We start from the raw sequence: 12,382 nt of genomic DNA, 5'->3' as shown, positions 1-12,382 counted from the left end.
GGCATCGCCAGGAACCCGAGAATCGCCAGGGGCCCACACATTCTGCAGGCCACGGCCGCGGCGTCGAGGCCCTCGCCGGGCGTGGCAGTCGCCCCTTTTGGCGGGCTCGGGCGCCTCAAAACTCCGCCCCCCGGCGCAGTATATCCGCACTCGCGGAGGCGGGTTCCGCACTCCCATTGGTAGAGTGGCCCGCGGTGGCCCCGCCCCCTCCCGGCCCCGACGCGCGCACGTTGAGTGGCGGGGGAAGGCAGGAGAACTGCCCGAGCGAGGAGCGGCTCCGAGGGCCGGGCAGCACAGTTGGGGTGCCCGCTTCGGGGCCCCCAAGAGGCTGCCGGGTCGGAGTGCAGCCTGAGACCACGGGGGGAAGGGGGTGGGTGGGCTGAGAGCAGTTCGGCGGCGAGGCTGGCCCGCCGCCCCTTCCCCCCACACCCGTCGACCTTGTGGGCAGAAGCTTCCCAGAGCTCCTTACGCCGGCGCGATGGCGACTGCTGTGGAGACGGAGGCCTCGCAGCCGACGGATGCGAGCTGTGAAAGTGGCGGCGGCGGAGACGACGAGATGAAGCAGGCGCTTCCGGAGCTTGAGTCCTCCCCACAAAATGGCGGCGGCGGCGGCGGCCTCAACATCGCTGAGCCCGGCGGCGGCGCTGGGCCTGAGGAGACCGCGGGGGCCGAGGCCGCCCAGAGCTTCAGCCACGAGCAGCCTCAGGACTCCTCTGAGGCGGGCGCGGCCGCCCTGCTCAGAGGCCCCGAAGAGCCCGAAAGGCCTCTTAGGAGGAGTTTTCAGATCCCCAGGAAGAGCAGAGAAAAGAAAGGTGGTGCCTCCCCTTCTTCTCAACCCCCTCTCTCTCTCCCCTCCATCTTTTCATTAGAACCTTTCTATCTCCTCTTCCCACACCCATCTGAGATACGTAAACACGCATGCAGCGCCGGCTGCCTCTCCCCTCACCGCCACGGCCGCCCAGCTGCCGCGCTTGGTGCGAGAGAAAGCGGTGGAACCACGCTCCCCTGCTGCCCCTCCCCGCGGAAGTTGGAAGTAGCTCAGGTTTGAAGCTTGTCCATAAGGCTGCAGCTCCCAGAGAGGAAAGATGGTGCTCGGCGCCCCTCCCTCCCAGCCCCCGAAGGCAGAGAAGCTGTTGTGTCCTCCTAAGGATGCTTCTGAGAAGTCTCGCTATGGAAATAGCCCGTGGCCATGGATTCTGGGGCTTTCTCCAAGGCCATTGCCAATGTTCTGAGGACCATGAGTGCTTCTCCCCGTGGAAATTCTTCAGCTCTGTGTGTCTACTTGAAATGTGCTTGATGTCAGCGTCCTCCCTTATTTAGAAATCTCTATTAGTAGATGTGATCCATGCACACTGCTATTTTCCATCACACTTCATTTCCATTTAGTTTTTTCCCCCTTGTTTTTGAAGCGTTAAATAGGTCTCTCTCTCTTTAAATTTGAATTTAGTATTGTTTTTCTTATATTTGAAAAGAATGGCAAGGTAGGTTCTTGGCGCAGTAATTTCCCAATGGAAAAAGATTAATGAGAAGTTACCTTATCCTCAAGAGTCACCAAGTTGGTCTTCTAGATGGTAGAACTTCAGATTAGAAAAAAGTCTAGTCTTAGTTTTTGGAACCCATATGGAAACAGTTACATTAATTACTTGTGCCTTTAAAAAATCTTAATGCCATATTGTTAATACGGAGACAGAATTCCTAATGGACATAAAAATTAGTATTGTTTTTTGTTATTGGGGTATAATTTTTTAACTATCCAGTAAATTTTGGATATTCTGGATTTAGACAACTTCCTTTTTGCCCTATTGTGTGGTTAGGTTTTCATTATTTACTTTGGAAAATAATAGGATTTGGTTTTTTCCCGTATAGAAAGCTTTTCCATTTATTTGATTATAGAATCTTGGCTGTAGCCTTACACTGACTTTCCATAAGCATCACCAGTTCCATTTGCACTACTGGAATTGTTTGAGCCTTTTATTGGGAAAGTACAAATAAAGTTCATTTCTGTTTGAATGGCAAAGCCAAGAAAATACTTGGTGTGAGAAACCGTGTTGACAAAGATGAAGTTAACCTTTGGAAGTTAGCATGAGGAATGTTTCTAGAAATATCTTTTGAGTTAATGTAGTTTAGGGTTCAGAAAGATACTTTTAAAGGTCAAGACTGTCAGTTTTTTTGGTGTATTTAGTTAAGATTTGAGATGTATGATTATAGTCTATATGAGAAAAGTTCCCAGTGTAATCAGTTGGTAGAGAATAGGTTGGAAGTACATTCAGATGGGCTCTGGTTATGAGGTAGGAGGTGGAACTATTTTTTTCTTCACAGCTTGATAAAAGTCGGTTGGAGTCTTTTTTTTTTTTTAGGTTTAAGTGCCTAAGAATATGGACAAACCACGATATATATTTTTTTTTACTGTTAGGACCAGAAAATTGGCCTAGAAACTTAAAATTTTGTTTGAAATGTGGGAAGGCAGTAGGAACTGGAAAGGCACTGTGTTTGTGTGTTTTTTAAATAAAACCCAGAGATTGTTGTAAAATAGACTTAAGTTGAACACACTAAAAGTGGAAATAATTGAGGGATTAGGAAATACAAACCTTGCTGTTGTCCCCCATAGTCTTGTACCTCTTGGGTAAAACTTGTATTTTCCATTTTTACTTGAGAGACAAAAGTTGTGAGGAAAATATATCGCAGTGGGCTTTTTCATTATTAGTGAAAATGAGCAATTTTTAACTTGTGTAATTATTTATACCCTGAACACCAGCTGTTCAAATAGTAAAATAGCTAAAATAGCGATTTAAATAGAACTTTAAAAAATTAAATAAGCAGCTATTTTACCACCGTGAATTTTATCTTGTTGAAGCTGAGAGAAGTTAGTAGTTGGTGATAGAATTCAATACATAAATTCATCTTTATTTAAAAAAAAATTCATCATAAACAGTACAGGTGCTGCTAGTTTTACTCTTCATACTCTTCATCGCAACGCCATCTCTTGGAAGGCTCTAAAGGTAAAGATATCACTTTGTATAGGATTTGGCTAGGTATTACTAGTTGTGGTCATCTGAGTCTTTTAATCAAGAATATTAGATGGTTTTCAGTAGGTATGTCTGCTTGAACTTTTCAGTATGAAGGGTTCTGTTGCATTCATGTTTTAATACGGCAGACCTTTTCTTGTGACTGTGCTTTTCCAGTGAAATTTAAGATTAGTACTTAAATATTTTAATAACTTAAAGGTCATTACTATGGAAGTATAACTTGTTGACTCGAAGTTCTTTCTTTGGTCTTGCCAATAGTATGACATCCAAAATAACTGCCATTGTAATTGAGTAATAATATTGGCAAACACTTGTATAGTGCCTAATAAGTTGTGGGCATTGTTCTAAGCAATTTACATACATTGACTAAATCTCAACAGTGTTTTGTGGTAGGTACTATTCCCATTTTACAGATGAGACTAAAGTACTGAGAAGTTAGGTAACTTGCCCCAGATGACCCAATTAATAAGTGGTGGAGCTGGAATTTGAAGATAGGTGTAGAGTACTTTTACTACTATAAAAAAGAAAAATCTTGCTACCCAGTTTGAATAATCTAAGGTTTTAAGTTAGCTGCTTTTGATCTGACCTGTTAGTAACAAAAACTGTTTTTATCCCCCTATTAAATATAGAAATACTTAATATGTTTTCATCCTTGGGGAATTTTGACATTCAGAGATTATGTTCACTATCAACATTTGATTGGTACTGACAGATTAAGTGCCTCTTTGACTGGAAAGGTATACATTTTACTGTTTTTGATGTATGTTATATTATTTATTGGCTGAGGCATGATTCTTATATTTAACCAAATTGTAGAATTGCATTTTGTTGGTAGATGTTTCACTATCGCCGCCTTTAAATCTAGTAAGTCATAAAAAGTAAATTAAAATTGGTAATTGCATTTGATGTAATTTTTCCCTCCAAAGTTCTTGGGAAATGGAGTAGTGATGATTGACTATCTGGAAAATGTTTATTGGTTAATGTTTTTGTAGGGTCCAAGGGAGTCTCAAAAATTAATTGCTCTCATGCACTAAGTTTCCATACTGGTTTAGTCCAGAAGTAATGGCTAATTCTGCTAACCTCCATCTTCCCACACAAAATTTGCACTTGCGTGTTGGAAGCCATTGGAGCCAAGTCTCATTCTTAAGGAAATTTCGGTGGTATTTCATTAGTTGTATATGGATGAGTGGGTTCTGAGAACAATAGGTCTCTCCATACATAATAGCAAAGTAATCGAGGTAAAATTTACTTTGACCTATCCTCAGTGCAAAAAACATTGTTTTGTATTTGTACTCTCTTGATTCCTGCCAGCATATTCATTTCTAATTGTACGCTATGTTCAACCTTGATGATTTAGAGATGAAGTACCCACTCCTAAAGTATTGTCTGTGGTAATTTTTTTTAGACTGAAGAAAAGTGATTTTAAAAAAAGACCTTACTGTGAAGAAGAAATGGATGGAGAGTGGTTGTATTATAATCATTACACATCAGCGATGAATTCAGAGAAAATTTCAGATCCCTAGCCTCCTCTTGCTAATTATTTCGTCATCTTCCATGAATTAGTTACTTTAAATCAGACAATTGTTTATTTATACCTCATACTACCCATTTTTTTTTTTTTTTTTTTTTTTTTTTGGAGGCAGAGCCTCTGTTGTCCAGGCTGGCATGCAGTGTTGCAATCCCGGCTCACTGCAGCCTCCGCCTCCTAGGTTCAAAGGATTCTCCTTCCTCAGCCTCCTCCGAGTAGCTCGGTTACAGGCGTGCGCCACCGTGCCCAGCTAATTTTTGTATTCTTTTTAGAGACGGGATTTCATCATGTTGGCCAGGCTGGTCTCGAACTCCTGACCTGAAGTGATCCGCCCTTCTTGGCCTCCCAAAGTGCCGGGATTATAGGCATGAGCCACCATGCCCAGCCCCATTTGTATGTTTTGATAGGAATGGTCCATCTTTTAAGTTTAGCTTTTTAAAATTTACGTATATACGATAATATTTTTTGCGACTCATATATACGTAATACAAAAAGATCTGTCTTAACACCAAATTGGTAAAACTGATGAAGATGTTCTTTTGATTAAGGAACAAAGCTGTTTGATGATTTAAATTATATATCTATGCTGACTGCCTTTATAAATATAACCTTCAAATCTTGAGTGTGGGCCAGGCATGGTGGATCATGTCTGTAATCCCAGCACTTTGAGAAGCCAAGGTGGGCGAATCACGAGGTCAGGAGTTTGAGACCAGCCTGGCCAACGTGGTAAAACCCCGTCTCTCCTAAAAATACAAAAAATTAGCTGGGCCTGGTGGCGGGCTCCTGAAATCCCAGTTACTCAGGAGGCTGAGGCAGGAGAATCACTTGAACCCAGAAGGTGGAGGTTGCAGTGAGCTGAGATCGTGCCACTGCACTCCAGCCCGGGCAACAGTGCGGGACTCCATCTCAAAAAAAAAAAAAAAAAAAAAAAATTTGAGTATGTTTTAATATGATGCTACTAATAAAAAATATTTGATGATAGTATGGCTAAGAGTCAGGATATTTGAATTCCAGTTCACATTCTATGTTACTGTCAGTTTCCTCATTTAAATTATAAATCTCCAAGTGCCCTTCTAAATCTGTGCTCTTCAGTCTCGTAAAATACATCTATAATTAGTTTGTCAATAGGGAAACCTAGTATGATCAGTAATCAACTCAGCTGTTTTTCTGACAGGCATTTAATGGAAATCCATTAAATAAGCAAAATTACACATTTCTTAATGTGTGAAAGAGCCTCTATTGCTACTGCTGTTAACCTTTATAAAACAAAGGGCTTTACAACTCTTGGCCCTGTTATCTCTAGAGGAAGATTAAAATCAGAAAAAATTAAGAGATTTGAGAAAGGATATGAGGGTAGAAAGAGCAGTATTAGAACCAAATTCTTTGTTCTTTTATAGCCAACTTCCTGTGCCTAAGTGTTCTATATGATTTATGGTCTATAAAATGAGGAAACAGTCATTTTTCCAGCTCTTGACATGATTGGATATTGTACGTCTAATATTACCACACACACGCACGTCGTATATTTCAGGATACAAGATAGGGAGCCTGATCACTTGAATTTGAATCCCAGCAGCTTGATCCATTCGTTAATCCTGTAACCTTGGGCCAACTCAAAGGCTACTTGTCCCAGTTTCAACTGAGAAATGGGCATGTTGAACTTCATAGCATAGTTTGGATGATTGAAATGATACATGTAAAGCTCTTAGTACAGTATTGAAGGTGGTACTTAACCACTAATGGTTAGACAGTAACTGTCATAATCTAGAGAACAGTATGTTGAATACTGAGTTCCCTGAGTGAAATGGATGGTTCATATATATAATGCTTTCCCTGTTTGGATAGACACAGGGTTGTTTATTATTACTACCTCAAATAGTGACCCATATTTGAGATTTTTGACTTAAGTATTTTCTTTAAAAGGAGTGACAAGACACATTGATCAAGATACATGTAGTGTTAAACGACCTCTGAGGACATAAAATAGACTACCAGAGAATGTACATTCAGAAGATGAACTTAATAAATTTTCTGAACTGCTATTACCAGCAAGTTGACTTGAAATCCTTAAAAATAGTTGCAGGGTAATTTTATTATTTTAGAAATTATCACCAGAAAAAATGAGAAATTATAACCGGCCTAATGAAGCCACTGAGGCATTTACAAAACAAAATCATTAGGATACAGATATTTATTGTTAGAGCTAAAATGCTTTTTTCTTTGCATTAAAAAAATTTTTTTCCTGTCAGCTGTCATTTTTAGTACATTGGACATGACTCTTGGACATTGCTTTAGAGTGAACTGGAAATGTTAAGTACTTTGAGAATAATTTGGATGTGAGCTTTTATGCAGATTTATGATTTGACTAATTTTTTACTTATGATTAGATTAATGGTATAAATTGTATTGGGTAGCTTAACTAATGAAAATCTATGTAGACTATAAAATTTCATAGAAATTGGCAGCCATGTGATATCTTTTTTTGTGTAAATTTTAGATATCCGAAGTCATTTTGTTTAGAAACAAAATTATGTAAATTTAACCCAGCTTTTACAATCATGCTTGGCCCACTTTAGATGTGAAAGCTATAAAGACCTCCATATGCTGCGTTCCTTGCCAAGTTTTTCACAGTTTAATTGGGGACAGTCATCACAAAGATAAGATGTTTTTGTCCTACATTCCGTAACACAGGTTTGAATGAAGACAATGTATGCCTCCTACCCTCTTCTGAGCTTTCATTTGTGTTTTGTATGTTACTGAATTGTTGAATTTGCGAATGAGTCTTAATTTTAAATAACAGTCATTTAGTAGTAGAATATATTGTTACCATTTTTAAAACGACAAAATTTCTCATTTTCTTCACTTTACTGTTCAATATTTTTAGGGCTAGCACTCACAGGTCTAGCTACTGGAATACAGGAAAGATGAGTAATGAGCAAGGCAGATACAGTTCCTGCTCTCATGGAGCTTACAATCAATAGGTTACTGAACATATTCGTCTGCTACAAGTTTGATTACAGTACACTTTGTGTTGAGTAGTCTTGTTCTGTTTGAGTACTTGTTTGAGCTTACTCCTGTTTATTAGTTGCATAACTATAACTGTGTTGTCTATTTTTTTAGTGTGCAGTTCCAAAATAGTGGTAACCATTTGTTTGTACACATTGTGCCATTGAAAACTGTGTTTTTACAGTCACTTCTGTAATATAGACATGGTTGGTAAATAATCATGTATAGAAAAGACAAAAGTTCGCTGCATCTGTCACCTTTAGGAGTATGTAAAAGTGGAACATTATGTTTTCAGTAGTGACCTGTTTTGACTATGACATTTGTTGACCCTTATTAAATAGTGTCTTGAAAGAAATTAAGGTAATAGAGAATAATATAGTTTCTATGAGTAGTTCTCTCTACAGTGAAAAGTGGTTCCTTTTTGATTTGGGGAAATATATATATGTATAGACTTGCATTAGTAAATTAAAGTATTTTGTGCATAAGATGGAAATTCGAGGTTAATAGACCAGTAATTCTCAAGAACGAATTGGATATTTGACTTAAATATTTTAAAAATTAAGTGGGGGCCAGGTGCAGTGGCTCACGCCCGTAATCTCAACACTTAGGGCGGCTGAGGCAGGTGGATTACCTGAGGTCAGGAGTTTGAGACCAGCCTGGCCAACATGGTGAAACCCCATATCTACTAAAAATCTAAAAATTAGCTGGGCGTGGTAGCAGGTGTCTGTAATCCCAGCTACTTGGGAGGCTGAGGCAGGAGAATCACTTGAACCTGGGAGGCACGGAGGTTGCAGTGAACTGAGATCGCGCCACTGCACTCTAGCCTGGGTGACGAGCAAAACTCCATCTCAAAAAAAAAAAAAAAAAAAAAAAAAAAAAATTCAGTAGGATGTAGAATGGTTGGGGATGTGGAGAATAAAAACTTAATGTCCTGGCCAGGCACGGTGGTTCATGCCTGTAATCCTAGCACTTTGGGAGGCTAAGGCAGGCGGATCACGAGGTCATGGGATTGAGACCATTCTGGCTAACACTGTGAGACCCCATCTCTACTAAAAATACAAAAAAAAAAAAAAAATTAGCTGGGCGTGGTGGCGGGTGCCTGTAGTCCCAGCTACTCGGGAGGCTGAGGCAGGAGAATGATGTGAACCCAGGGGATGGAGTTTACAGTGAGCCGGGATTGCACCACAGCGCTCCAGCCTGGGTGACAGAGCAAGACTCCGTCTCAAAAACAAAAAAATAACCTTAATATCCTACTATGTGTTGGATGCTATGTTTAGAGCTTTTTCCACGTGTTGTCTTATGTATGGCGTGTGGCATATAGTGGTTATTAGGGCTGCTGGAGTTTGCTGTTTTACATATGAGAGAGCTGAGCTATATAAGTAATTTATTTACCCGCATCTTATTCCAAGCCAGTAATGCTGGGTTTGGTATTTGTGTCCAGGTTTGACTCCAAAGCCTGACGTGTTTTCATTTTACTAAGTTGTCATAATAAATGTTCTACTACTTTTTATGGATTATACAAGAAGCCACATGAGTGCAGCATTTTATTTTTTATTTTTATTTTTGAGACGGTCTTGCTCTGTCTCCCAGGCTGGAGTGCAGTGGCATGAATATGGCTCACTGCATCCTAGAACTCCTGGGCTCAAAGGATCCTCCTGCCTCAGCCTCCTAAGTAGCTGGGACTACAGGCATGCACCACCATGCCTGGCTGATTTTTTTTTTTTTTTAACGGTTTGTGAAGACAGGGTCTCACTATGTCGCCCAGGCTGCTGTCGAACTCCTGAGCTCAAGCAGTCTTGCTGCCTTGGCCTCCCAAAGAGCTGGAATTACAATCATGAGCCAGCAAGCCTTTTTTTTTTTTTTTTTTTTTTTTTTTTTTTTTTTTTTTTTTTTTTTTAAAAGACCAGTGTGTCAGTAACAGCATATAATTTGTTCACATAATGTCTTAAATGTTTTTATGTTCTCATATATGATATAGGTATTTAGTTTGCGGAAATACACAATCTGAGACATACTTCAGTGTAACATAAAATAGGAGCTGAGACAAGTTGAGTATAAGCACAGATTCTTATAAGAGTCTTTAAGCAATTTAGGTTGCCTGATGTAGCATGCCTAAGGTTGGCAAAGTTGCAACTTCCTTGTCTGTGTATGTAATGCCAGATCCTCATTGTTGAAGGAACTGGTATATGTAGGCAACTAGTTTTACATTTTTTTCAATGAGTTAGTATCTCTTTTGCATATCACAAAGTAAGATAGCCTTCATGCCTTTTTTCGTGTTTAAGGTTACATTAGCCCACAAAAATATAAGAAGCTATATTTAAGATGGAGTAATGTTAAACATTTTAAATGTTTGTTTTTTTTTATTTTAGCACTTTTCCAGCCATTAACTCCAGGCTCTCGAGAATTTGAAGATGTTGTAAATATTCTTCATTCTTCTTACCTTGAACCAACCTCAGTAACAAATTTTAACTACAGACGTGCTTGCTTGATACACAATGAGCTTTTGGAAAAGGAGGTATGTTTTAAATTATACTTACTGTAAGATTGTTTTCAGAACCAGTTAACAGCCTGGGAAAAAAATTTTCTCTAGAAATACTAAAATTTTTAGGAAAACCAAATTACAAAGGGAAAACAAGTTGTTTTTTGTTTTTTTTTTTTTTGAGATGGAGTTTCACTCTTGTTGCCCATGCTGGAGTGCAGTGGCGCGATCTCCGCTTACTGCAACCTCCGCCTCCCCAGTTCAAGCAATTCGGCCTCGGCCTCCAGAGTAGCTAGGATTACAGGCATGTGCTACCATGCCTGCCTAATTGGGAAAACAAGTTTTAAATGATATCTCTTTTTCCCACCAAATGTTGCTGTAGCATTACATTTATCTGCTATGTTAAATTGTTATTAATAGCAATTGTGTAAAATAACTTTTTAACTGAAAATCTTAAGTATAGCGATAGCTTACTAGCTAATGGTTTAATTGTAAATTCAACTGAGCATTGTGGCTCATGCCTGTAATCCCAGCACTTTGGGAGGCTCAGGCGGACAGGTTGCTTGAGGCCAGGAGTTTGAGACCAGCCTGTCCAATGTGGCGAACCCTGACTCTATAATAATTAGCTAGGCATGGTGGCACATGCCTGTAATCCAACTTCTTGAGAGGCTGAGGCACAAGAATTGCTTGAACCCATGAGGTTTCAGTGAGCCGAGATTGTGCCACTGCACTCAAGCTTGGGTGATAGAACAAGAACTCTGTCTCAGATAAATAAGTAAATAAATAAACTGAATTCGTAGGGCTTTTTGCTCTTTTTGAGTATTGTACATGTTAATTAAATGCCTAAATTGGAAGGTAATTAATGAAATTAAATATGTGGGTGTATTCGTTTTTAGAACATGCTTAATTTTTTCCACAATTATTGCCTGGTGGCTATATGATGATTTTATCATTAGTGGATATTCTTAGTGAAAAAGTTCAAACAAAGAGGAACAATTAAGCATGTTAGACAGTGAACTTAAGTTTCCTGTACAAATTAGAATATTTGAGTTTTGATTTAGGAAAAGCCAGCATGTGTAGATGTTTCGAAATATTTGATGCATAATGCTTTCTGATGGGCCTGAAATACGAATTTTTTGTTTTTGCAAGTTGGTTAACCAAGGGATACCAGGATTTAATTTTGAAAGGTTCCCTAAAGGGCACTAGTGTTACTGAATCCCAGAGAAAATTAAAATCTTAGTAGTTTGAATTGATGTGGCTTCATGGTATGATAGCGATTATTTGTTAATTTTATGTGAAAATTTAGTCTGAAGATTCATTAGTTATGTTATTGAAGAGCAGTAATAGCCTGAATATAAAATGTTAGATATTTTATATTTTAAATGTATATCTGTTTTATAGATAGGAAAGCCAGCAGTTTAGGATAACTTATAGTTCCGACGACTAAGATGAAGTCACTCTTCCATCCTGTAAATATTTATGGAGCACATCTTATGTGCTTGGCATTGAGAATACAGTTACAGAGAAAAGAAGCATTTTTTTTGTCCTAATTGAGTTTATAGTCTAGAAGTTGGTCATTCAGATTTATTAAACCACCTATTGGATGCAGTGTACCATGTTAAGTAAATGGGAGATACAAAGATAACTAAAGCATTAATTTATAATCTGTGGGAGAGTTGTAATGTGGTAAAATTATAAGAGAAATTAGGCCGGGCGCGGTGGCTTATGCCTGTAATCCCAGTGATTTGGGAGGCCAAGGCGGGCGGATCACAAGGTCAGGAGATCGAGACCATCCCGGCTAACATGGTGAAACCCTGTCTCTACTAAAAAAAACACAAGAAATTAGCCGAGTGTGGTGGTGGGTGCCTGTAGTCCCAGCTAATCGGGAGGCTGAGGCAGGAGAATGGCGTGAACCTGGGAGGCGGAGCTTGCAGTGAGCCGAGATCGGCCACTGCACCTCCAGCCTGGGCGGCAGAGCGAGACTCCATCTCAAAAAAAAAAAAAAAAAGAAAAATTATAAGAGAAATTTAAAGATTGATGAGCATTAGATGTTTATTTGACTATATTAATATATATAAAGAGCCAGTTAAAATAGGGGAAAAACTGAAGGACAGAGAGTATAGAGAGATAGAGATTTTTTTTTTTATTTTGGAAGGTATGAGATTTCTTGGGGAAAAAAATAAAACTTGTAGCTTGAAAAACATAATCACATGCTAAGGCGTTGTCATAGATTTAATTTCATTTAGTTTACAGAAAAGCGAAGAGAACTGAAGTTTGATGGTCGCTTAGATAAGGAACTTTCAGAATCCTATGCATTTCTGATGGTTGATCGATACCAGGTGA

At 39.3% G+C, this 12,382-nt stretch overlaps 1 protein-coding gene across 5 annotated transcripts in view; it reads left to right on the top strand.

The window, feature by feature from the left end:
- Nucleotides 1-220: 220 nt before the first annotated feature.
- Nucleotides 221-12,382, top strand: part of TASOR (transcription activation suppressor) — a 64,151-nt gene continuing 51,989 nt past the window's right edge. For 4 of the 5 annotated variants that reach the window (XM_050778505.1, XM_050778508.1, XM_050778503.1 and 1 more), the window contains exons 1-3: nucleotides 221-812; nucleotides 9,930-10,075; nucleotides 12,286-12,378. In XM_050778505.1, coding sequence (XP_050634462.1) covers nucleotides 479-812; nucleotides 9,930-10,075; nucleotides 12,286-12,378 — 573 coding nt within the window. In that variant the 5' untranslated portion in view covers nucleotides 221-478. The remainder of the gene's footprint in view (nucleotides 813-9,929; nucleotides 10,076-12,285; nucleotides 12,379-12,382) is intronic. The other variant, XM_050778504.1, reaches the window with a different exon arrangement.

Source organism: Macaca thibetana, chromosome 2 (assembly GCF_024542745.1).
Source record: "Macaca thibetana thibetana isolate TM-01 chromosome 2, ASM2454274v1, whole genome shotgun sequence".
Taxonomy (NCBI): domain Eukaryota; kingdom Metazoa; phylum Chordata; class Mammalia; order Primates; family Cercopithecidae; genus Macaca; species Macaca thibetana.
Note: the sequence above shows the minus strand (reverse complement) of the source record. Positions and strands in the feature narration are given on the sequence as shown.